General features: G+C 43.7%; 1 protein-coding gene across 1 annotated transcript in view; it reads right to left on the bottom strand.

The window, feature by feature from the left end:
- The window catches only part of LOC138261745 (cryptochrome DASH-like), a 218,871-nt gene that overhangs the window by 43,522 nt on the left and 147,485 nt on the right, over window positions 1–27,864 (bottom strand). Inside the window, exon 8 of the mRNA XM_069211065.1 lies at window positions 24,155–24,244. Coding sequence (XP_069067166.1) covers window positions 24,155–24,244 — 90 coding nt within the window. The remainder of the gene's footprint in view (window positions 1–24,154; window positions 24,245–27,864) is intronic.

The raw sequence follows: 27,864 nt of genomic DNA, 5'->3' as shown, positions 1-27,864 counted from the left end.
CAAACCTTGCACACTAGGGTTCTCAATAAACTACCAAAAATCACATGTACAACCGGCACAAAAACAACAGTATCTGGGTGCAATACTAAATACTCAGCAAGCGCTAGCATGTCCAAATACACAAAGGATACAAGCATTCAAAAATGTAATCACACAAATACAAAAAAATCAACAATACACTGTCAGATTTGTCATGAAGATTTTAGGGATGATGGCATAATGTATTGCAATTGTTCCACACGTAAGACTAAACATGCAGCTCTTACAACAGTGCCTTGCACAACAATGGTCACAGGCACACGGTCAACTTCAAGATCTAGTGTTGATAGACCGCCAAAACATGCATGTCCCTTCAGTGGTGGAATTCCACAAATCTAAGCAAAGGGCGACCATTTCAAGACCCTGTGCCTCAGACTATAATTACAACAGATGCAACAATGATTGGCTGGGGAGATCATCTAAAAACTCATAACATTCAAGGGCAATGGAATGCCAAACACAAACAGCTACATATAAATCACTTGGAGTTGACAGCTGTCTTCCTAGCACACAAAGCTTTTCAACCTCTTCTCACACAGAAGAATGTCCTTATCAAAACAGACAGCATGACAACCATGCATTACCTAAACAAACAGGGAGGGACACATTCATCCCAACTCCCCCTTCCAGCCCAGAAAATTTGGATATGGGTAATCCACAACCAAATTCACCTGTTAGCACAATACATCCCAGGGATAGACAATCAATTAGCGGATATCTTCAGCAGAAATCACCAACAAACACACGAATGGGAGATTCATCCTCAAGTACTTCAAAAATACTTTCAACAATGGGGAACGCTAAACATAGATCTGTTCGCCACAAGCAAAAACAAAAAATGCCAAAACTTTGCATCCAGACACCTACATCCCCTATCCAAGGGCAATGCTCTATGGATCAATTGGTCAGGGATTTTTGCTTATGCTTTTCCCCCTCTCCCGTTCCTTCCATTTCTAGTCAACAAGTTGCGACAAATATAACTCGACATGATACTCATAGCACCAACATGGGCACGTCAACCATGGTACACAAAGTTATTAGACCTGTCAGTAGTACCACACTCCAAACTCCCAGCCAGACCATATCTGTTGACAAAAAACAGAGGCCAAATCAGGCACCCAAATTCCATATCACTCAATCTAGCAATTTGGCTCCTGAGGTCATACAGTTTGGATATCTACAACTCCCATCAGAATGTATGGAAGTTATTAAACAAGCAAGAAAACACACTATTAGACAGTGCTATCCAAACAAATGAAAAGATTTGTATATTACTGTCAATCTAAACACGTGGACCCTCTTACAGCATCAATATAAGACATTGTATGCTATTTACTTCATTTACAAAAATCAAATTTAGCATTCTCTTCAATAAAAATTAATCTTACTGCAATTTCAGCATATTTACAAAATATACAGCACAGCTCCTTATTTAGAGTTCCTGTCATTAAAGCTTTCATGGAAGGTTTAAAACTCATCATTCCACCCAGGACACCACCAGTCCCTTCTTGGAATTTAAATATAGTGCTTACGCAGCTTATGGGACCACCATTTGAGCCCATGCACTCCTGTCAAATGCAATTCTTAACATGGAAGGTTGCCTTCCTAGTGGCAATGACTTATTTAAGAAGAGTAAGTGAAATCCAAGCCTTTACTCTTGAAGAACCTTTCTTCCAAGTACACAAGCATAAAGTTGTACTAAGAACAAACCCAAAATTTCTTCCAAAGGTTGTATCACCATTTCATATAAATCAAACAGTGGAACTGCCAGTCTTCTTCCCACAGCCAGATTCTGTGGCAGAAAGAGCTCTACATACATTAGATATCAAAAGAGCTTTAATGTACTATATAGACAGAACTAAGCCATTTAGAAAGACTAAACAACTCTTTGTAGCCTTCCAAAAACCTCATACAGGCAATCCCATATCAAAACAAGATTTAGCAGGATGGATTGTAAGATACATCCAAACATGCTACATAAAAGCCAAAAACAACTCTTAGTTACTCCTAAAGCTCATTCTACAAGGAAAAAAGGTGCTACAATGGCTTTTTGGGGAATATACCAATGGCTGAAATATGTAAAGCAGCCACTTGGTCAACACCACATACATTCACTAAACACTGCTGTGTAGACGTTTTATCACGACAACAAGCCACAGTAGGCCAAGCTGTACTCAGAACATTATTTTAAACAACTTCAAAACCTACAGGCTAACCACCGCTATTTTTATGAGAGAACAAACTGCTTTGTAGTCTATGCACAGCATGTGTATTTGCAGCTATACATGCCATCAAGCGGAAAATGTCACTTACACAGTGAGCATATTTTCGTGGCATGTTCTGCTGCAGATTCTAATGCACCCGCCCACCTCCCCGGGAGCCTGTAGTCGTTTAAGTTACAAACATTTGTACATACACCCTAAGGTAGCCTATAGGCAAGCCATTAGACTTTATCACCAGAACATTAAAGCAGCCCAGATAACATACTATAGCATGAAAATAGAAGAATCCTCCAAGTCGCATAAAGCGATTTTCCAGATCTTTAAGGAATTAACGTTGGCCCCTCAAAATGACTCCCCTATAGAAGCTTCTATTAAACAGAGCAATTTATTTTCCACCCACTTTCGAGATAAAATTATTAAAATCTATTCCTCATTTTCTTTGCCTGTTCTGCCAAAACCCATGGACCTTCAGTTAACAGAGGTAGCCCCCCCCAGGTTCTACCCTAAATGACTTTCAACCCCTTACCGATACCCTGGCTATCAATCTTCTTCAAGATATTAAATCTGTCTCCCCTCTTGATCCGGCCCCTCCTTCCATTCTGTTATTAGCTTCAGATATTATTGTCCCCCCTTTGACAAAAATCTTAAACCACTCTTTATCTTCAGGTTTCTTGCCTTTATCGCTTAAACAGGCTATCATCAAACCCTTACTTAAGAAACCTAACTTGGACCCCGCATTGTTAGATAACTATAGGCCAATTGCTCTTCTTCCCATTCTTTCTAAAGTCCTGGAAAGACATGTTAACCTTCAGCTGACAAATTACCTAGAAAACCAGAAACTTTTGAATCCTTCTCAGATGGGTTTTAGAGCTCAGCATAGTACTGAGTCTGCTCTTTTAGCAGTCACTGAATCTGCTAGGCATCTTCTGGATCAAGGCGGCCATGCCGCTATTATATTACTTGATCTTAGCGCAGCATTTGATACTGTTGACCATAACCTTCTTTCCCATAGACTCTCTAAGATGGGGATAGGAGACACTAATATGTCGTGGCTTTTTTCTTTTCTTACAGAAAGATCTTTTCAAGTCTCAAATCGCTCTTTCCTGTCGGATATTTATCCTGTGACTTGTGGAGTTCCGTAGGGTTCTTCTCTGAGTTCTACGCTATTTAATGTTTACCTATCCTCCTTGGCTAAGGTCATTTCCCCATATAATCTCTCTGTGGTTACCTATGCTGATGACACTCAGTTAGGTGTATCCCTCTCAAGCATTAAGCAGCCTCCCTCCTCCAGTCTCTCGGGCTGTCTTGCAGATATTGCTAATTGGATGAACTTATCTAAATTGAAATTCAATGATGGGAAGTCCGAAGTTATGATTTTAGGTAATGGCCCCTCTGCATTTCCGTTATCCTCTTATTCAGAGGCTTTTAACAACTTTCCTTCTCCAAAGACTCACATTAAGAGCCTTGGCTTCTGGCTCGAGCCCCGGCTTACTATGGAAACCCAGTCCGAAAAACTTTCATCTATGTGTTTTGGCTTTCTGAGATCCCTCAGGAAGATTTTGATTCTTCTCCCACCTAGGGCAAAAAGGTTCCTTGTTCAGGAGCTGATTTTGTCCCGCCTTGACTATGGTAATTCCCTGTTCCTTAGCTACCCAGACTATGTCATAAAGAAACTTCAAGTGGTGCAGAATGTCGCAGCTAGACTGCTCACTAATCCATCCAGGAAGCTCTCTGCTAAGCAAGCGCTTGTAAAGCTTCATTGGCTGCTCATAAAACAATGTATTCAATTTAAAGCATTAAGTCTAGTCCATAAAGCGGTACATGATAGAGGCCAGTTTTTCTCCAGCATTCCTTCTCCATCTACACTCCGTCTAGACTTTTGCGCTCATCTTCCTCCCGCCAAGTATCTGTAGCGCAAACTAAGAAATCTTGGGGAGGGAACGACACAAGGCATCTGAGCTCCTACTTAGGAATAAATTAAAAACTATTCTCTTTGCTGGCAACTTTCTGACTTAACCCTTTTGTTTCTCTTCCTCCCGGGTCCTTTCATGTACCTTACCGCTGGGATGCCTCAGGGTAGCTATGCGCTTTACAAACTTTTAAACTCAAACTCAAACATATGTATATATATATTTACATTAGTAGGGACATCTATCTTTTACCTGTATACTCTATCACTCCTTCCTTACCCTCTGCAGGAAAACAATTTAACAATGGAGTTGATGGCCAAGCACAATGGAACCGAAGAGGAGGAGTCACTCGATCTCGTGACTCGAAAACACTTCTTCGAAGAAAAATAACTTCTATCACTCCAAGCCCAACACTAGATGGCAGAATAATGCACAGCATGTGAATCTGCAGCGAAACATGCCACAAACAGATGTAAGCTGGGTAAGTGACATTTTCCATATAAATATATATATATATATATATATAAGACACGTTTTACAACTGACCAGGTTCCTAACAGAAAAAGGATTTCTCATGTAATTAAATAAATATAACAATTGAGGGAGAAAAAAGGTAAATAAATACCACAATTTTTACTAGTGCCTCATTCCAGAAATTAAACTGATTTGGAAAACAAAACTCTGTTTTCAACTCGATATATACTTTCTCAGTATGAGAGTTACGAGATTTTCATATACTTAATACACTTCCCCTTAATTCGCTGCCATCTCCCTACCCTTTCTTGCCTTCCCTTGCCAGGTGATCCTCACGCACACCCGCAAGGACCACACTCCTCCTGGGTGGGTAATGGAGTGAAACTAGAGTGATGCTCCGAATACTGCTGGACTTAGATGCTCAGCGTCCCGGGTCACAAGAGTAGTGTCCTCGGGTGTCTTGCGCTGCCCGAAAATGGTGATCTGTAGTCGGGATGCCTATTCAATTGTTTGAGCTTAGTCACCAGGCAGAGGGGAAAAATGTCTGCTGAGGAATTTCTCCTCTCGTCTTGCCTGCCGCTTTGATGGCATCCCATTGCCTTCTTCCTCTGTCTTCGCTCTACCTTCCTCACTGTTTCTCCATAGTCAGTTCTTTCTGTTGCTGTCTCCTTTTGTAGTTTCTCCTTTCCTTTTTTCCTTTCTCTGTCCCTCTTTTCTTCCATTTCCTTGTAAAAGTAAAATTATTTATTTTGTTTCTATTACAGGTTTGGATGTTTCTAGGGACCAGCATCAGATTGCCGGTAACTCCTCTAACTCCATTACCTCTCTTACAGGATGCTCCTTCCGATACAGATCCCCTTCCCTAGGTTTTCCAGATTGGGGAAAAAGGGGAACTGTGAAAGTAAATAGATGTTACTTTGTTCATTCCCTTTCCAATGTTGGATGTCAAACTAGAAGGGTTGGAGAGAAAGAGAAACCATTGTAAGATTCAGGGGTTATTACCTTTATTCCTACTTAGCCACGTTGAAGGAGCATGATCTGTATATAAGATGAAAGGCCATCTCTCTAAATAATAATTGAGTTTTGTGATGGCCCATTTAATAGCAGGATACTCTTTCTCTGTTACAGGATATACTCTTTCTTTCGGAAATAATTTACAGCTAATAAATATTATGGAGGTTTCATCTCCTTTATTATTTTCTTGGGACAGAGCTCCCTGATACCTATTTCTGAAGCATCAGTTTGGAGGATCAAGGGTTAATTAAAGTTAGGAGACTATAAGACTGGGTTTGTAGTTATAGCCTGCTTGAGCTGTTGAAATGCTTCTGAAGCCTTTGGGATGGTTTTCTAAATTCCCAGTTATTGGAATTTTTTAAGACGATTGGTTAATGGTCCTGCTAAATTAGAATATTGTGGTATAAACCTATGATAATAGCCAAGTAAACCTAGGAAGATTCTCATTTCTTTTTTATTGGTTGGAAAAGGGATCTCAGTGGTAGCCGTGACTTTCTCTAATTCAATTAAAACTTCTCCTAATACATATACCAGATATTTCACCTTGCCATATGCAAATCACGATTTTTTAGCATTTATGTGCAACCTGACTTTTTGTAATTCTGCTAGTAGAGATTGAAGGTGGATAAGATGACCTTCCCATGTTTTACTGAATATGACTCTATCGTCCAAATATGTGGAGGTATACTTTTGGTGATGTTTTAATAGGGAGTTTGTCAGTCTCTGGAAAGTTGCCGGGGCCCAGTGTAAACCAAAAGGGAGGACTGTAAACTGGTATAATCCATATGGCGTAGAGAAAGCTGTTTTCTCTTACTCAAGTTTTAGGGGTACTTGCAAGTATCCTTTTGTAAGGTCGATAGTAGTGATATATTTGGGCTCCCTTAGTGTCTCAATTAGCTCATAAGTTCTTGGTAATGGATAGCCATCGACTTTAGAGACATTATTAACAGCTGTAAAGTCAATACAAAAGTGAAAGTTCCCGTCTGGTTATGGGGGTTGTATGATGGAACCACGCATGCGACAACCACGCATGCCTGAACAAGGCGGTCATAACAACGACTGCGTTGTTTCCATCCCTGCCTTTACAACGAATTTTCATTGTAAAGGCATGCCCAGTAAAGGCATGTGTGGAAACAGCATGCATGGTTGTTGCATGCCACCCCACCCTAAAAACAGAAGTACCCCGACTCCCCACTTTTAAAAACTACCCTGATAACCCTCCACCCACCCTGAGCCCTAAAACCAACCCCATCTCCCAAAAATAAAACTACCCAACCCCTAAAAACAAAATTACCCCGACCCCCGCCCCTAAAAACCTGACCCCCGCCTGCCCTGAATACAAATTTACCCAAACCCCTCCACCCCTAAAAACCCGCCCCTGCCCTAAATACAAAATTACCCCAACACCACCTGACCCCAACTCCTCCACTCCGCCCCTAAAAACCCGCCCCCGCCCTACATACAAAATTACCCCAAGCCCCCAACCCCACCCCTAAAAACCTGACCCCCCCACCTGCCCTAAATACAAAATTACCCCAACCCCCCCACTCCGCCCCTAAAAACCCAACCCCCCACCTGCCCTGAATAAAAAATTACGCCAACCCCACCCCTAAAAACCCAACTCCCCCACCCGCCCTAAACACAAAATTACCCCAAATCCCACCCCTAAAAACCCGCCCTAAATACAAAATTAATCCGACCCCCCACCCCTAATAACCTGTCCCACACCCGCCCTAAATACAAAACTAGCCCAACCGTCCACCTTAAAAAAACAACCCCCCCACCCACCCTAAATACAAAATTACCCTGACTCCCCCACCCCTAAAAACCCAATCCTCCACCCCTAAGTACAAAATTACCCCAACCCCACAAACAAAATAACCCGACACCTCACCCCTGCCCTAAAAACCATAGTACCGACCCCACCACCCCGCCCCTTAAAAAAAAAAAAAACTAACCACTCCAACCCCCTCACCCCCCACCCCTAAAATCTACCCGCAACCCTGCCTCAGCCTCACTTACCTGACCGCATCCTTTCCTGATGGATATTCCTTTTTCTCTGCAGAGAAAAAGACCTGCGTTGTTCAGGCAAGCATTGTTCCGCTTGCGTGAACAACGCAGGCCTGGTTCCGGACGCATTGTTCCAGATCTTTCTCGGTTATGGGACTTAGACAATTGGGGAACACCAATTACTACTGGATGGTTCAATTACACCCCTTATTATCATTTGCTCTATTACAGCCTGGATTGCTTGCCTTTGGGCAGCTGGAATTCACATGGTTGCTATTTTACCACTACCTCTTCCTTAGTAGGAATACAGTGTACAGCAAGGTGGGTCCTGCCCGGTAGATCTGAAAAGATCTGAGCAACTGGTTCTATGATTCATAGTAGTTCTTCTTATCGTCAGCAAGATACTCATTTGTAAAAGTATTTTTCAAAGTTCTGTCCACGACTGTGGTCATCTTTGGAACAGACATAAGGACTTCTTCTGATGGATACAACTACCTGTGGATTCCTCACCTCATGAATACTCCCATGGCGCCAGCATTCTACGGAAATCTTCTTACTAGTCTCTGCACGTCGACGAGGACGTCACTGTCTCGCACGCGACGCCGTCTGACGTCATACAGGCAATAAGAGGTCCTCGACGACGTGCGGACGTCAGTTCCCTTTTTTCCGTGCATTCGAAACGGTTATCTTCGAGGGAGCAACTGTTACTCTTGCGGTTACAGTGTATATCTTGCTGCGTACTCTTTCTCTGTGGAAATAATGTCGCAGAGAAAGTCTGGATTTAAGCCTTGTCGTGAGTGTGGAGGCAAGATGTCGGTGACGGATCCTCATTCCGATTGCCTTTGGTGTTTGAGCTCCGACCACGACGTCTCGACTTGTGATTCGTGTCAGCACATGAATCCGAAGGCCATTAAAGAACGAGAGGCGAAGCTGTTTATGGCCAAGTCAAAGGAGAAGCATCACAAGAAAAAGTCTTCTCCAAGACATCGGCGTCATCGAGACTCCCGGCGCCGTAGAGAATCTCGGCGTCATTCAAGGGAGGCTCGTTCCAGGTCTCCGGATCGGCGCCGGAGGACATGGGAGGTCAGCCCCACGGTGACGCCGCATCCTTCGACGCCGTTGCTCTCTCCGACGTCTCCAACTTCGCCTGGTCAGGCGTCGGTGATTGAGGTATTGGAGCCTCAGGTGTTTTCTCCGGCGCAGACGCCGAGGCCGGCGTCGGGGTCGCCTCCGAGTCAGGCACCCCAGTATCCGGCTTTTCCCACCCCTGGAGCCGATAGTTCCGCATTCTTGAATGCGATGTATGCCATCTTCCAACAGATGGCTCCAGGGGGTGCTCCGGCTGGGCCTTTGGCCTTTTCTTTGGGTGATCCTGCGCCTCTTCGGCCGGCACCCTTTATGCCCTTTCTCCCGTTTGGGAACGTGGGCTCGGCGCCAGTGTCGGCGCCGGTGGCCGCTCCGATGGCTTCGGAGGGATTGGCCCCAGGGATTTCCATCCCGTCGACGTCGATATTTCGGCCTGTGACTCCGGTGGGTCCATCCGTTTCATCTGCTCTTCAGTCGGCGCCGAAGTTACCTGTGGCGCCGGATGCGGCGTCGGTGGCTTCGGAAGATCGGCGCCGATCTCCGACTTCGGCGGAGGTGTTGTCGACTCCGCGGATTGAGCAACGACTGCATTCAAGGAGGCGTGCTCTCCGGGTACTAGAGGAGCAGGAGTACCAACGAGCCCTAGAGGAAGGAGAGCTAGAGGACTCGGGTGATGGGCTGCGTGGACTGGAGTCGGCCAGTGGGCTGGACACTTCCCCTGAGTGGGACCTTTCGTCCCCGGGGGAATATACCGAGGAAGCTGCTTCCTTTCATACAGTGGTACGGAAGGCAGCTAGTTTTTTGGACCTGCCTTTGCCGGTGGTGGAGGCGAAACAAAACCTTTTGACAGAGGTGTTGTATCCGGCCTCAGCCGCGGCGGAGCCTCTATTACCTTTTAATGACGCTCTGCTGGATCCGGTTTTAGAGGTGTGGAAGAAGCCGGCATCTTCCCCAGCAGTTCACAGAGCCGTGGCCAGGAGGTATCGGACGGCTCCAACTGATCCTGGTTTCCTATCTAGGCACCCTACGCCGGAGAGCTTGGTTGTGCAGGCCTCCTGTTCGTCCAAATCAGCGCCTGGTTCTTTCCCGACGGTGCCTGGGGACAGAGACTCAAAAAAGCTAGAGGCACAGTCGAAGAAGATTTTTTCGTCCTGCAGTCTGGCGTTAAAAGCCACTAATGCGACCTGTATCCTGGGGAGGTATATTCATGCTCTGATGGATGACATCTCCTCTTCGTTTACAGAGCTTCCCCAGGGTCTTTTGGATCTTGTCTCTGATGCCCAGGCTGCTGCGACCCAAATTATCCAGACGGGACTGGATACCACCGACTCGGTAGCCAGAGCAATGGGCACAACTGTGGTGGAAAGGAGACAGGCCTGGCTACGTAACTCGGGCTTTTCGGCAGATGTACAGTCCACATTGTTGGATCTCCCGTTTGATGGGGACAAACTGTTTGGGGCTAAGGCTGATTCGGCCTTGGAACGTTTTAAGGAGAGCAGGGCCACGGCTAAGTCGTTGGGACTCCAAGCTCCTTCTTCCACGGCCTCTTCCAGATTCTTCAGGAGGTTTCGTGGATTTGGGCGTGGCTCTTCCTCCTCTTCCTTTCGGGGAAGATATCAGCAACCTGCCTCTTCCCATCCCTATAGATCTTTTAGGGGGAGGGGTAGGGTCCGCACCAGGGGAGCCTCTCAGCAGCACTCTGCCTCTTCCTCATCCTCTGGCGGGGTGCAGCAGGGGAAGCAGCCTTAGGCTTCCACCATTTCCCACTCACTCCTCTCCTGTAGGGGGAAGATTACAGCATTTTCTCACCAAATGGGAGACTGTTACGTCGGACACTTGGGTTCTCAGTGTTGTGGGAAAAGGCTACACCCTTCCCTTTCGGGAGTTTCCGCCCCTCATCCCGCCCCGCCCTTCGTATTGTTCACAAGAACACCTCCTGTTGCTAGAACAGGAGGTAGAAGTCCTCCTTTTAAAGGGCGCGGTGGAGTTGGTCCCGGAGCAGGAAAGGGGTCAAGGAGTTTACTCAAGGTATTTCCTGATTCCCAAGAAGGATGGTCGTTTGAGACCAATTCTGGACCTGAGGATCTTGAATTGGTTCCTCAAGCAGGAAAAGTTCAAGATGCTGACCCTAGCACAGGTGCTTTTGGCGTTGAACATGGAAGACTGGATGGTGTCTGTCGACTTGCAGGATGCTTACTTTCATATCCCGATACTCAAGTCACACAGGAAGTATCTCCGGTTTGTGGTGGGATCGCAACACTACCAGTTTGCGGTCCTTCCGTTTGGTCTTACTTCAGCACCTCGAGTCTTCACGAAGGTGATGTCGGTGGTTGCGGCAGAGCTCAGAAGGAAGGGGATAGCAGTATTCCCTTACTTGGACGATTGGTTGATCAAAGCCAAGTCCCCGGAGCTTGTGTTGCGTCATCTGCAGTCAACAACCCAGTTGTTGTTCGACCTGGGCTTTTCGGTGAACGAGCCCAAATCTCACCTGGAGCCCTCTCAGCGCCTCCTGTTCATAGGGGCAGTACTGGATACGACATTGGGTCGGGCCTTTCCTCCGCCTCAGCGGATTCAAGATATTCAGGATTTGGTTCCAATGTTTCGAAATGGAGCGGTAGTTCCAGTCCTCAAGGTCCTTCGTCTGCTCGGTCTTTTTGCCTCCTGCATTCTGTTGGTCACGCATGCTCGCTGGCACATGAGGGCTCTTCAGTGGTGCCTCCGAAGGCAGTGGTCTCAACACAGAGGGGATCTAGAGGGTACTGTCAAGATCTCCAGAGATGCTGCTGTGGATTTGAAGTGGTGGATTGCAAGCAACAATCTTTCACAAGGAAAACCGTTCCAGCAGTCGCCACCAGTGGCCACAGTCATAACGGATGCTTCCACTCTAGGGTGGGGAGCTCATCTGGGGGATCTGGAGATCAAAGGTCTTTGGTCTCCAGAGGAACAGATTTTTCACATCAATCTGTTAGAGTTACGGGCTGTACGTCTGGCTCTCAAGGCCTTCCTCCCTTCCCTTCGTGGTCAGTCGGTACAGGTCCTAACGGACAATACTACCACGATGTGGTACATAAACAAGCAGGGAGGAGTGGGGTCGTACCTTCTCTGCAGAGAAGCTCTTCGACTATGGTCCTGGGCAAAGGACCATCGGATTTGCTTGATAGCAAACCATCTGGCCGGAGTCTTGAGCGTGCGTGCGGACAGTCTCAGTCGCCACTTCTCGGCAGACCACGAGTGGCGTCTCCATCCAGATCAAGTCCGTTTAATCTTCCAGAAGTGGGGGTTTCCTCGGGTAGATCTGTTCGCCACTCGAGAGAACGCGCATTGTCCGTTGTTCTGCAGCCTTCAGTATCCGATGCAGGAAGCATTGGGGGACGCGTTTCAAATGACCTGGTGCGGCCAGTTGCTTTACGCGTTTCCTCCCATACCCTTGATTCCTCGAGTATTGAGGAAGATTCGCCAAGACCGGGCTCTAGTAATCGTAATAGCTCCGGATTGGCCAAGGAGGGTGTGGTACTCCGACCTTCTCCAACTCTCAACGTGCCCGCCGCTCCGTCTCCCTTTCAGGGCAGACCTCCTCTCGCAGTCGCAGGGGCAGGTTCTACACCCCAACCTCCAGAGTCTGCACCTACATGCCTGGAGATTGAACGGGGCAACCTGAGTTCCTTCTCTCTCCCGCCTGAGGTAGTGGATGTTATATTAGCGGCCAGGCGACACTCCACTAAATCTATCTACGCTAATAGGTGGTCTAAATTTGTTGCGTGGTGTGGAGAGAGGCAGATTGATCCTTTACAAGCTCATCTATCGGACGTTTTGTCTTTTGCTCTATCTCTGGCGCAGAAAGGTTGTGCAGTGGCTACCATTAAAGGTTATTTATCGGCCTTGTCAGCCTTCATATGTCTTCCAGACCAACCATCTTTATTTAAATCCCCTATTGTTATCAGATTCTTGAAAGGTCTTCTAAATCAATATCCTCCAAAGCCATTCGTTATGCCGCAATGGGATTTGTCCTTAGTCCTGACTTTCCTTATGGGGTCCCCTTTTGAACCTATGCATTCTTGCCCCTTGAGGTATTTGTTTTTAAAAACAGTCTTCCTGATAGCTATAACATCAGCAAGGAGAGTGAGTGAGTTGCAGGCCTTATCAGTAAAACCCCCTTATACAACTTTTTATGGGGATAAGGTGGTGTTGAGGACCAAGGCTGCTTTCCTCCCGAAGGTTGTTTCACCCTTCCATTTGGCTCAGGCAATTACTTTGTCCACGTTCTATCCTCCGCCTCATCCTTCCAAAGAGGAAGAAAGACTGCACCGTCTGGATCCAAAGAGAGCGTTGAGCTTCTTTATCGATAGAACAAAGGATTTCAGGCTGGAGGATCAGCTGTTTATTGGATACGTGGGCAAGAGGAGAGGAAAGGCAGTCCACAAGAGAACACTATCCAGGTGGGTTGTTCTTTGCATTAAAATATGTTACTCTTTGGCAAAGAAGGATCCTCCTGAGGGCATTAGAGCTCATTCCACCAGAGCTAAGTCGGCCACTTCGGCCTTAGCCAGAGGTGTTCCTGTGGTCGACATCTGCAAGGCCGCAACTTGGTCGTCCCTTCACACTTTTGCAAAACATTACTGTTTGGATTCTGAGGTTAGAAGGGACGGCCATTTTGCACGGTCAGTGCTGCAGGATTTCTTGGTTTGACCATTTAGGCACCCACCGCCGGGCGTGGTACTGCTTTGGGACTCTATTCATGAGGTGAGGAATCCACAGGTAGTTGTATCCATCAGAAGAACGAGTTACTTACCTTCGGTAACGACTTTTCTGGTGGATACATTAGCTACCTGTGGATTCCTCACGGTCCCACCCGCCTCCCCGTTGCCTTTATGGTCTTGCCAAGTAATCCTTGAGTGCGCTCCTCTTGATCTTTGAGGGTGCAATAGATGTATATATATAATATATTTATATATATATATATGGGTATATGTGTATATATCTTTATGTATATACTTGGTGTGTGTATATATTTTTAAAAGAAAGAGTTTTATATATATATATATATATATATGTACATAAAAAAGATTTACAGTTATTCATACAATGTGGTGTATTTTTACAATATAATGGATGTTGCTTTGTTCTTTCATTGCATTGCCTGGTTGTTCTCATGCACGTAAAAAATGATTGGTACTGACGTCCGCACGTCGTCGAGGACCTCTTATTGCCTGTATGACGTCAGACGGCGTCGCGTGCGAGACAGTGACGTCCTCGTCGACGTGCAGAGACTAGTAAGAAGATTTCCGTAGAATGCTGGCGCCATGGGAGTATTCATGAGGTGAGGAATCCACAGGTAGCTAATGTATCCACCAGAAAAGTCGTTACCGAAGGTAAGTAACTCGTTCTTTTGGGACAGGTCCAGGCCATTTTTAAGAGATTAACATTATATATTTGTTCCCTATTCTTGGATATTTTGAGTTTATATGTAACCCTCCCAATTTTTTATGATCTTAAATGGCCCTCGACACTCTGGTTTCATTATATTCTCAGAGGTGGGTAACAGAACTAATACCCAACCTCCAACAGAGAATTCTCTTCTCTGTTTTGCATTGTCATAAAAACATTTCTGATGTCTTTGTTTTTTCTCTAAATTGGTACAGACTAAGGCCCTCATTATAACACAGCGACAAATGCTGCCTACCGCCACAGCGACGGCAGCCAACATACCATCGCCGTGGCTACCAACCGTCCACCAAAATATGACCGTAGCCGGAATTCCGCCAGAAAGCTGGCGGAATTCCGGCTACGGTCATGACGGCTGTAAAGTGGCACAGTTGCCAGCAGCAGCGCCACGCCAGTAGAACGCCGCCGACCGTATCATGTCCCATGATACGGCCTGGCGGTGTTCTGCTGACAAACGCTGCTGCTGGCAGCAGCGCTGCGTCCCGTCTCCTGCCCGAGGACCCCCTGCAAGCAGGTAAGTCGGGTTCTCCAAAAGGGGAGGGGGTGGGGGGTGTTGTGTGTGTGGAGGTGTGTGTGACTGTGTTTGTGTGCATGCACGCGGGTGTGAGGCATCTGTAATGCATGTGTGCATGAATGGGTGTGAGTGTACGTGTATGATGTGTCATGTGATTGCGTGTGTGCTAGTATGTATGTTTGTGAGTGTTGCTGTGTGTGTATGCATGTATGCATGTGTGGGTGAATGTGGGTATGCATTTGTGTATGAGTGTGTATGTATGTGCGTGTAGGTGTGTGTATGTATGTGCGTGTAGGTGTGTGTATGTCGGGGGGTTAGGAGGGGGAGGACTCTGGGGAAGGGGGTGACGGATAAGACCCCTATCACTGCCATGGAAGGAATTCCCTGGCACCGATTGTGCCTACCGCCATGGTTTTCGTGGCAGTACAGAAGCCACGGAAACCATGGCGGTGGGCGGGGTCATAATGCCATGGGCGGCCTAGTGATGGCCACTGGGCTGGAGACTGTAGTCTCCAGCCAGGCTGTTGTTACCATCCTGGCGGTCGGTGCGTTAAATTGGTGGTTTGGCTTTGGCCAAACCGCCAATGTCATAATAGTGGCGGTACAACCGCCACTATTACACCGACCACGGGGTCGTAATGACCCCCTAAGTGTCTTAGTTTTCAATTCCTGGACTTTGTTTGGGGAGTATAGAGCATCACATTACCTTCTTCTTCCTCCATGTCCCTTTTCCAAACTTCTTTCGGAATTTCACCCAAAAAGTAGTTCAAAGGGAGGGAGTATTACAGACTTCTTTGGATTTGTCTCCTAAGCACAAATAAGGCTAAGTACAATACTTGACCCCATTTTCCCATTGCCTGATAACATTTTATTTATTATCAACTTGAGTGGAACCATTGTATCCTTTGACCTGGGGGTGATAAACTGGGGTCGTATTACACATCTGTTTTACTAATCCGGATACAAAAGGGGTGTCCTGGTCTGTTAGGATTCCATTTTGAAATCCCATACAGGAAAAGATTTCGTTTAAGTGTTGCACTATTATTTAGGTGGTGGTAGTCCTCAAAGCTATGGCTTCAGGATAGCGAGTGGCATAATCAACCAACCCTAACACCCATGTATGCCCTCTTGACGAGTGGGGTAAGGGACCAATTAAATGCATTCCCACTCTTTCAGACAGTTTTCCTATTATCAGCATGGGTTGTAAAGGGACTTTAGGAGGTTGATTAGGATTTATATGTTGACATATTTCACACTCATGACAAAATTTCTTTATTTGAGCCATTATCCCAGGCCAATAGAAATGGCGTAATATGGCTTGTGTCGTTTTGTTAAATCCACCATGCCCTGCTAGCAGATGAGAGTGTGTGTAAAACAGTATTTGGTCCCTGAACTCTCTGAGAACCAATAACTGAGCAAACTTGTTTACTTCCCCTATTCAATATAAAAGCTCATTTTTAATTTTGACGTTAGGATATGGGATTTGTGACTTCCCTTCACTTAGTTTGGGGCTTTGCCATGCGTTATGGAGAAAGGAATCATTCACTTGAGTCATCCTGAAACTACGGTCTAAAACCCAGGGTTCTTGAATGTGTAGGGCATTCTGTGAGTTTTGTGGAACTCTAGCTATAACCTTCTTGTTATTTACTTCGTGGTCCTGACAATCGTCTGTTTGGAACATCTGTCCTTGTAGTTTAAGAGTGTCTTGTAACACTTATTTCATAGATTCTATTTGTAACCACTATTCATTATTATTTTTGGATTAGAATTCTTTTGAATTATATATTATTGTGGAATTGAGAAAATATACATTTTGGGGGTCACTGTTTTTAATTGACAAAATGATATTGACTCTGTGTGAGTTTCCAATGCTGGAAATTCCTGTAGGACTTTGATGAGTATGTTTTTTCTGTTTACCCGTTTATATTTTCACATGATATTTATTTGCACTGAAAATGGAGTCACGCATCGTGAACAAGGCTGTGCTAGCAGTCGAAACATATTGACATACTCATTCTGACTTGCCAATAAATTTGGATTTGGCACCACCTCTTGAGTGCCGCTCTTTACTGTGATTCGGTCAAGTTTAATTTAATATGAAGTGTTAGCGATAATCATACTGTTCAGCTGCACCAATTATGATCGGATTGCATGCAGGGAGCCGTCAGTGGAGTTCGGATTCATGATGCCAGCAAAGCCATGAGTCCGGCGGTCTACCAGATTATAGAGCACAGTGCAGAGGATTGAGATTGGGAAGGAGAGTTGGATGGCCCATCTTGGATTGATAGCTACCCCGTTAAGTCTCTCCATATAAACTTTGACTGCACTCATTAAAGGGTGTGGGAAAAAGAGGGGAAGGGAGAAAGGGAGGGGTGATGGATTACGGTGTAGGAAGTGTCTCACCCGTGCCTCTGTGCACTCACTTTCAGTAATGTGCCTCCTGATGCTTTAATCTCCCCAGTTACACCTCCTGTGGAAACTCGTTTCACTGTTGTTGTGCATGCACAGTAACCCCTTAGCCCCTAGCACCCTGCAACCGCACCTTCCCTTTCCTTATCTTCTCCACCCAGGAACCACCCTCTGTGGCCCCATATACTGGTCAGTACCTTGTGAAACCACGTCTCTCCTGAGATGTGGCTGGATGTTGCGTCCTTGTCGTTCGTTTCCAAACGGTCGTGTTTCGTTCCTGGCCACTCTCAGGCCTGCCTCCATTGTGTCTCCTGTGCCGCCCGTCTCCTCGCTCACTCCTGCTAGTTCCTTTGCTGTTCTTGGGTCTCCCGTCGCGCTCCTCCTCAACTTGCCTTTTCCGGGATCGCAGCCCTGCCTCGCTAGTCTCTGCCCTCTTCATCCCAGCTTCCAGCCAATCAGGACCAAAGACACCCTGTGCTGGAACTACTGGGATGTTAACCTCTTGTCGCATTCTGCCCCTGGGGTCTCCTTCACAGTTTACGCTAGGCTGAACCCTGGTCGGCAGCTCGGTTGTCCCTGTCGAGCCTGTTACAATCAAGTTATGAAGACACACATCCCGTCATGTTAAAAAAATAAAAGGTCTGTCCGTAACGCCATAAGTTCTATTGATATGATGAAGATCCTGATTAAATATGGTGACATGAAAAGAAAGGAAATAATTATCCAAATAAGAAAACTCAATTAACAGATTGAGAAGAAAGCTGAGGAAGACATGGTTAAAACTTTCAAAAAGAACATGTCTGAGAAGCTTAAATCATTGCAAGACACCATAATACAGAAAAAGTCACACAAACGTAACTGTGATTGCAATGATTATGGGAGGGAATAATTATATTATTTTGCAAAGCATTTTGATAACTTGAATAAACAGCGATTAGGAGAATATAACAGGGTACTACTATGAGTGATAAAAGTACTGATTTGAGTTCTGATACAGATTAGGAGGACAACCAGATAGCAAAATATGTTAAGAATGGGCAACATATGTCAATAATGGATGAGTCTGATTTTTTACGGCTGAATCACCAGACAAACCACAGGCCACGAAGAGGCAAAGGCAGTCAAATAGGAAAAGACAATAAGGAGGGGAGGTCAATCCAAAAGGACAAAGAGACGATATACACATGGTGATGAAATGGAGAAGTAAGAAGCACAAATGAATATCAAAACAGTAATTAACCTCACAGATGTAAAGCTGACTGAGGTGGAAATAGACGTATTATCCTTGGGTTTGTCGTTCTTTGAAAAGACAGAGCTTCACTATGTACCCACCAGAATTTACCTGTCTAAATTTATCAGATAATTGAAATTGTCTAAATTATACAAATAAAAGGAGAACAAGCATTCTAATATTAGCCCATTATTGACCAATGTAGGTAAAAGTAACCTCCTAGTGGAAGATGTTGAGCTGACGAAAGAGTTGATGGAATTAGAAGAAAGTGAGATTTCTGGAGAGATGGGTGATGTAAACGTGGACCCTATGTTGGACTCTCTGAGTCTCTGGATATCACAGTAAGTGAGTACCCATTTGAAATTGAAATCCTATAGTGTTTCATGACCACCAAGGGCTCGACCAATTTTCAGAGGTAATAGTGAAAGAATTGAGACATTTGTGAATCAAAAATTCCAACACCGTAGATCTGAGACTAAGAGTATGTATGTAGAAACTTTGAACAAGTTCAAGAAAAATTCAGATATTGTGATAAGAAATTCTGATAAGGGAAGCAATGTTGTTTTGTGGTCTAAACAAGTGTACATGGAAGAAGTGTATAGTCATCCTGATGATAAGAAATGTTATAGGATAGTTGACATTGCCTATAATATCCAGGTACAATTGGACCTTTTTGTGACTTGGATGAACGGAAAATGAATTGAGTTTTTTTAAAAAGAATGTCCCAAGCTTCTGGTGTTTTAGCCAATCCCACAAATTCAAAGAAACACAGAAAAACTACTGGGTAGAACTATAATTGTTGCGCAAGAAGGGTTATTTCAGAACACCTCCAAATATGTAGATCACTTTTAGAGACCTTTTGTTCAACATTCACCCTCATATGTGAAAGACACAATAGATTTTCTTAAGAGAATTTTTTATATTGGTTGGGTGTATGATATTTTGTTGACGACCTTAAATGTGTTATCACTGTACACCAGCATTAATTACAGTGATGGCTTGAGAGCAGGGAAACATTTCTTAAGAGCAAGGCCTAGCAAGTTTTATAAACATACCAACATGCCCCCTAAGATGAGTGAATGGTGTTCAACAAATAATATATTTTTCTTCAATTATGAAATATTTGAACAAAAGCAAGGGGCAGTCATAGGTACCTGCTTCACACCTAAATATGCTAACTTGCATATGGGCTTGTGGGCAGAGCACTCAATGGGCCACCTTTGGACAAATGGACCAATAATATCATCTTATGGGTCTGTTTCATTGATAATATTTTTGTAATCTAGAAAGGGAGCATAGCTTCTGCCAAAACGATTGTAGCAGTGATCAAAGTCAATAATCTGAATTTTAAATTTAACTAGTTACAAAAGCAGTATTGAGGCAGAGTTTCTGATTGTGAAACTGACAGTTAAGGAAGAGAAACTGCCTATCACACTGTTTATAAAACCCAGTGTGGGGAATAGCACATTACATGCTACTAGTTGTTACTGTATTGCTTTAAAGGAGAGCATACCATATGGGGAATCACTGAGGGCTTGGAGAATGTGCAGCACTAAAGAAGAATATGAAACAACAAAAAGGACTTGATATCCAGATTTGAACGCAGAGGCTGTAGTAAGAGGACATTAGCAGCAGTCAAACAAAGTGATCCAAAAGAGTAGAGAGGAAGTTATTTTTAAAACTAGAAATAAAAAGAGCAGTGAAGGTATAAGTGGTAGATTTATTACTACGTTCCACACAGACCACTTGAGAGTGAGGACCATAATGAGAACACATTGGCACTTACTAAGGACTGAACCCCTGTTTTAGAGATGATATGCCAAAGCAACTTTCATTACTTTCAGAAGATCCAGATTGATGAGAGATCACTCGGACAACAGTGATGTGAAAATGGAGAAACAGTGCTGGTTGAAAGTGAAAAATAGATTCACAAAATGCAACAAATGTAAGGGGTGTAAAAACAGAGAGAATATGACTGAGTTTAGCATTTTGACGAAAGGAACATACAAATTGGAGGACAGTTTGATTGCAGAAGTGATCATGTTGAGTATATATTGAAGTGCCCTTGCCCAAAAATATATGTGGGGAGTACCACTCTACCAGTCCACAGGCATGTCATACAACACCTGAGCACCATAAAGAGCCATGGCAAGAATTGTATGTACATCTTTGGATTTTTCTAGTGATTTTGTGTACATTTTCTATCACCTTGCTTTGTAAAGGCGATGTTGTTTTTAATCTTTATTATATTCAATGTATTTTAGAATTAACCCTTCAGCATTCCTGAAGGTATTTTCCAATTGCCTGTTGGGACTGCACCTGAAATTTATAAGAAAATGTCAAAAGAGCAGCTATATCAGCGTTTTGCCCACTTGAGCATGATACATTATGTACTGCATGTATACATATATTTTGTGGGAAAGAGAATGATATATAATTATACATTTAAACATGACTATTAGTGATGTTCTGGGCAGATACGGCCCTGACAATAATATGGGTTATAGATTCCTTGTTCTATGTCTAACGCGGATATGCCCAGTGGGGCTGGATTACATAAATTAATGTTGTTCTATTTGTTACTGTTGCTCATTATTATTCTTTTGAATTGTATATTATTGTAGAATTCAAAGAAATTTTAAGTTGGGGGGGGGGGGACAATGTTCACAATTGACAAAATTATATTGACTCTATGGGTTACCAATGCTGGAAATTCCTGAATGACTTGCTCACTAAGTATTTTTCTCTGTTTACCCTTTGGTGTTTTCGCGTGATATTTATGTGCTATCACACATTGTAAACAAGGCTATGCTAGCAGCCGAAACACACTGATGTGCTCCTTTGGACTTGCCAATTAAATCTGGATTTTGCACCACCACCCGCGTGCCGCTCTTTACTGTAATTCGGTAAAGTTTCATTTGATTTGAGGCATTGGCGCCGGTCACGCTATTCAGTCATCAGCTCACTCACCACTCTACTATGCACTGTGTTCTCACAAATGGTGTGATTTATGATGTTATAAGTGTTGTTGTAAATGCTATAATTGTAATTGTAGATGGCATAAGTCATAAATATTATGAAACTGTATAAGCAGTGCATGGAGAAGGCTACCGAGCTCAATACACTGTGAATTAGTTTCCCTAACTATATATAACAAATGTTGGTTCTTTTATTGACTTTATCTATATAATTTATCTATCTATCTATCAATCATGTAGATGAAAAAATGTACTTTCCATGTCGCGCTTTTTCTACAGTCTCTCAGCCATCCATAACTTTCAGTTTAAAATGGATCTTATCGTGCTTTTCAAACTTCTATCTGCCTACGCATACAAGTAACAGGTGCACATGTTCACCACTCCCAATAACATCTGACATCTTTCCTTTGTCAATCTATATCAACTAATCTATCTCGACTCAAAGCGCTAGAGTAAAAGCATGAGGTCTCGAGAGAAACACTTAACACAACTAATGCTGCAAGGAAAAGGATTAGTAAGCTCTTCACCACAACGCCTCATCAGGGGTAGAAATCCTTTAATAAATTACCCCGAAACAGCCATTGGAAATGTGAAGTAACAGAAGCTGGCTGGAATGTATGCAGGAAGGAGATAGCAACAGTCCGCAAGAGGAGTCCATCTCAATAGTCAGCGTGCTGCGACACCATAGGGTTCATGATTCTTGTGTTTCTTGTTAAATATTAAGCCAGACCTTTTTGGTCCCTACACCAAAAATCTATATGATCCCTGATGTAGGCTTTAAAACTTCTAAGGGGAGGTTGAACAAAGCAACATTTTACAGCTTCCTCATTCTGTTTTCTAATTATGATTCCGTTTCGTATTACCCCCACTACACGAGTGAACATAACTGCCATAGTTTCTTGAAATCCGCTACTACTTGAATGTTACTGACACTCAAGAAGTTCCAACGTTGAGGAACATAACTTGCCGGGAAAAAACCCACAGAATAAGATTCATATGGTATTTTATAAGCAGAGTTCTTAAATGTAATTACAACAAAGGAAATATATTAATTAATTAGTAACTATCCTACAGATAAATGATAAAATCCCTTCTATGTTCAATTTGTGGAAACCTTATAAAATGATATGGCATGGCTGGAAGCTATGACTAGGCAGTTAAAGAGCACATTTAGGGAACGCAAAGTGTTCTAACATAAAATCTCCTTATTTACACTTTTCTTAAAGTATTTCTTTTCTGATACAGAAAGCCAAATACATGCAGAAAATTAGAATGTGGTTCAGTCTGAGATGAAGGGTAAATATTAGCAATGAATCAGATCCTATGTTCTGCAAACCGGGCTGTTTACGACGAAAACAAACCTTTGTACATGTGGCCCTAGATGCTTTAATTCCACATACAGCAGGGGTATCGCAGCGGCGAACATTGAATCCTATTATCGATCTTCCCACTTAATTATTATTAACAAATGGTGATATGACACCCAAGGGGACATAACATTTTCCTCTCAAAAATGGGTTGTCCAAAACACCCCGAATTAGCATTTGCTATACATTGGAAAGGTGCAGTCCCTGCTTCCTCCACCAATGAGGGCGGCGCTGCAGAGCTGGGAGGATATGTTGGCAACGATCTGTTGGAACCAAAGCCTTTGCCCAGACCCCACTGTGGGTGGGAATAGTGCTATACTAGGCAGCATTAAAAGGCTTCTCTAAATGGGGTGCTATAGGCAGCTCAACCATGCGAGATATTATGGAGGGAGCAGCTCTCACACTCCACTGTCCAAAGAGAATTTCACCTGCAATGTATTGTTATATTGATACCTCCAACTGCGCCACGCCTTGACACCACACATACAGGGAAGAAGTCCCTCAGTACAACCTCCTAGAGGCTAAATACCCCTGGGCGAACTATAAGCACATAAGAAAACCCACATTTACCAGTCCATAGTACACCATATGCTTGATGCCTTTGATACACTGTGCACAGCCTAGGAGCAGGATATAGGGAAATTGGTAGACAAGCACTGAACAGAAGCCACAGCGTCTCCAACACTCACAGCAATTGCATGCAGATTGCAACTCATACAACTGAACTACCTCCATAAAGTGTACCTCACAAGACATAAGCTCTGGACAATGGGAACTACTGTCCCCCTCCCTGCCTTTGATGTAAAGCACCAGAAGGTACCTTCCTACAAATAATATGGGGATGTACTGCAATACAAACATATTGGAATCAAATACTCACATGCCTGGACCACGTATTGGGGTACCCCATAGAGCAAGATCCCAAACTGATCCTATTACAAATATCAGCAGAGTTTAAGGGCAACTGATACGCAGCCACCTGAGCCTGACAGTGGCTAAGAGACATCACCCTTCACTGGGAAGCTACCACACCGCCCTCATTGTGGAATGGAAGATAGGACTAGACTGGTGCTTAAACAGAGAGAAATCTGTGCACGAAGCTAGGAGATGCCCTAAAAATATGCAAAAATATGGCAATGTTGCGCAGACTCTAGGGTGATCACCATCATGGGAATAGACAACTGTAAGAACGCACTGGATATGGATAGTCAGAATTATGGTGATCCGGAACACTTCCACTGCTTCGGGGACTATCTTGGAAATCAATGTTTATTGGGGCGGGAGGTGTAGGGGAAACTCGAGAAGCAAAGCACCCTGTTGTATGGTTACCCAATTGTACTGCATTGTGATATTTCTTTATAACCAAAACAATACAAAAATGAATAAAATGTATTTTCAAAAGCATGTAAAGGAGAGTAGAGAGGGGCTACTTGCATTACGGTAAACCATTATACATACCAGTAAGTGCTCTGGTTTGCAGTCCTCTCCTTTTCATATTTTTGGATCTGTTCATAAATGTATCTGGGAGAGATGCAGCCTAGTGCCAACCTATGAAAAAAAAGGATCTTTTTTATAAAACATGTCATTTTATTATCAGAAATTATAGCAAACTAAAACTAAATATATTCGCAATTTTATGGGGTCTGACATATTTTTGTTAGAAAAGGTCTTCTTTAAAAAAGGCATTTGGTGATAGTGCATTGGGGTTTTGCTCACAAGCATGTCAACTGTAATCATTTCCATATAGGTGTGAGATACACGGTAGGGTATGAGAACATCAAACTCTTCATGGAGAATCTTGCATAAAAATTCAGATAAACGTGAAAGAGGCATGTATACAATACACAGCAATTTTCAGTTCACTCTCTCTGTGATTAGCTGACACTGTCAAGTTTTAGTGCAGCATAAATGTGATGAAAAAGAGCAGATTCCACAAATAACATGAGATGTTCAATGCCAAAATTTTCATAATCAAGAATTTACAAATTTTGGGACTAGCTGGCACAATTAACAGAGTCCTAGGAAGAGCATGAGTGACATTAGGTAGACTGACGGAGTGATTTTTGTGCGTCTGGCAGTAGACATGGCATAAGGGCTCGTTGACAGCAGCAGCACTGGAGCAGTGGCGTAGGAGCACCACCGACCACCATGAGTGACAGCAGTACCAGTGACAGGGGTTGGAATGCACAAGTGAGTGGCGCCAGCAGGGGTGACAACGCACTCGGTAATAGCAGCACTGACCGCACTTCGAGTGAAGGCACGGGTGACAACGCCAGGCGTCTGTGCTGCCACTCTACGCAGAGATGGGTTGCAGGCTGCCAATCTCTCGCGCTGCAGTCACTTGGGAACCCCCAGGCTCCTGCTACTGCTGTTGGTTACCACCTCAGGTTAATTCAATGAGTGAAACGCACATCTTCATTGTTTGTAGGGATCCAGTCTTGGAAATGATACTTTGGCATTTGGTATAACGCACGCATATCTATAGCATTAGGTGCCTACGGTATACGATTCCTATGTCTGCTATTAGTGTGTGCCTTCGGTATTTATCCAGCTCGAGACTGTTTATGTTGGCCACACACAGCGTTCAATGATGGGCTTTGAGGCTGTCTTTCGCGTGCGGGAGCATGATATTGTATTATCTTTTTACATTGGCCCTGGATAACTAGTTTTTCCAATCTGGTCACTTCCGTTTGGGTTGTTTCAGCAAGAAGACGCGATAACCGTTTTCTGGTATGACTTAAAATGACCCGATTGTGTGCTAACTATAGAGCTACGCGCGTATCAATGCAAAAATCTCCCATTAAGAAAAATATCAGCTCAGCAAGAGAGTCGACTGATAAGTTGCGGGGCTTTGAATTGTGCATAGGAACTCACGAGCAAGGTCTACCTGTTGGGTAAATGAAGTAAAATGGTATGTATGCTGCTTCAGCAAAGAAGACATGTATATGAAAATATGTTTTATGGATGCGGGCCTGAGGCTTAGAAGAAAGAAGACAGAAAAGCAAGAAGACAGCATGCAGTATAGAAGAAAGAAGACAGCGAAGAACAAAGACGGCACGCAGGAAGACAAAATAAGTACCTTCCGCATCGTAGGCAGAGGAAGGACACTGGCCAGTGTCCAATGGGAAGGAGTACGGGGTCCACAGGCAACTTGACAGCAAGATTGGCGACAAAGATGATGGCAAGAAGTGACATGAAGAAGATGTGCTAGCCAATCCAAAGCAAGTAAATCAGAGCGGCAATGGAGTAAGCCAATGGTAAGTTCAGGTAAGTAAGGGGCTGGTTTTAAGGCCCTTTTAATTTTTTCTTTTTTAATATTAACAAAAGATTTTGCACCATTGATTCAGCATCAGTTCTTTGTTTGCATGTTAGAATAATGCCCAGTTGACGGACCTTGGAGATAGGCCTTAGGCAATTGCCCATTCATTTACACCAAACGTAGGACTCTAAAAGACAATCTTCACTTTGTGAGACATCCTTCTTTGTTTCCAGGTATTCAATTTAGGCCAATTTGATGCTTCCTTCTTCACAATGTTAACAGACACTCATGTAGCTTACTAGCTGTGTGCTTACAATAACCATCACATGATCTATATTTGTGTCTGTTCTGCTAGACAGATATAATAGATCTTCATGAGACTTACATCAATATTTCACTGAAAACAAAACCTTAGGCACGCCAGAGGGTTTTGAAACTTCCCTTTTCAGGAAGCATGCTATTTCGCTTGCGTGTTTGCAAGGAGAAGCAAGGGATGAAAACATAGTTTAAAACCTCAAGACTGAGGATCTAGAGAAAAGGAAGGAGTTCAGAGGGCGCATGTACAATCCTTTGATTCCAGTAATTCGCAACACAGATATTCAAACCTCTCAGTGATCCCAGCAATTCTATCAGTAGCACTAAAATGAGAACTATCAATCCAAGAAATCAACAAAAGGAAAAGGTGGCTAGCAATTATCCATGGCCACAGCAAGCCACCAATCACAGCAAGTCCTTCTCTTCCATTCAACATTCCGGTGGTGAAGGAATCACGAACCATCAGTGGCAAGAAATCACAAAAGGTTTATAGGTGCTAATTATTGTGGAAAATGTCTATGCTCAGATGTTCCAATCATAACCTCCAGCTGTTTCGCCAAAGGAGTCTTGCCAATTACAACTAGACAAGCTTCAGCAAGACGTTAGCATCATCCTAGAGAAGCAAGTTGTGAAAGAGGGCCCCTCATTCCCAAAAGGGAAAGAGAATTTACTCAAGTTACTTTCTGGTTCGAAAGTAGGAACTGAAGAAAGAGCCCAGGTCCATTATCAACTTGAAACTAGCAAACAGATGGATAAAAACAGAAACATTCAAACTGTTAGCCCTACAGCAAATACATCCTTAGCTTTGTCACTGGGTCTACATATATTATTTAGACCTGTGTGATGCATACGTACATATTCCAATTGTATGAAACACAGAATTTTCCTGATATTTCCTGTGGGAAAAGAAAATTGTCAATACAAAGTCTTTCCAATCAGACTGAAATCCACCTCAGGAACCTTTTCAAGGTGTACGGCAGTGGTTGCAGTTCATCTGAGAAGTAAGAAGAAAAATTATATTCATCTACCCATACTTAATTGACTAACCCATCAAAGCCTCAGCTCATCAGGACGTTATGCCACCTGTAAAACAATGTTATTGACTCTGAACTGACTGGATCCTAGAGTCAATCACACAAAACTGACTGAAATCCCAGTTTAGTCAATCCACTAACTGGAATGGTGCTGAACCCACAACAAAGTGTATCTGTTGGAGTAGAGGCGATCTTCTATCCATTTGAAGTGTCAGAATGTTCTGAGGATTATGCAGATGTGTGCTTGCCAGATCTTATTGCTACCATAACTCAAACTTCCTTGTGCCTCATGCTTATCTCTATATACATCCTCTTCAGCATTACCGGAGGGATCAGTGGTGCAAATACTGCAACAGTTGGGAACACAAATTAATTCTAACTCCATTTCTGATTCCGCCTTTCACGCAAGGAGGTGCAAGACATATCTTCAGAAAGGGGTTCTTTTCCACAAACACATTTGATCCAGAAAATCGCACATGGATCTGTGATGGGCTGTGGAGTCCTTAAGGCTCTTCTCCAAGTACAAAAACATGGTCGCAAAAAGATAAGTTATACCACAT

Source organism: Pleurodeles waltl, chromosome 10 (assembly GCF_031143425.1).
Source record: "Pleurodeles waltl isolate 20211129_DDA chromosome 10, aPleWal1.hap1.20221129, whole genome shotgun sequence".
Classification (NCBI taxonomy): Eukaryota; Metazoa; Chordata; class Amphibia; order Caudata; family Salamandridae; genus Pleurodeles; species Pleurodeles waltl.
This window is presented reverse-complemented; position numbering and strand designations above follow the sequence as displayed.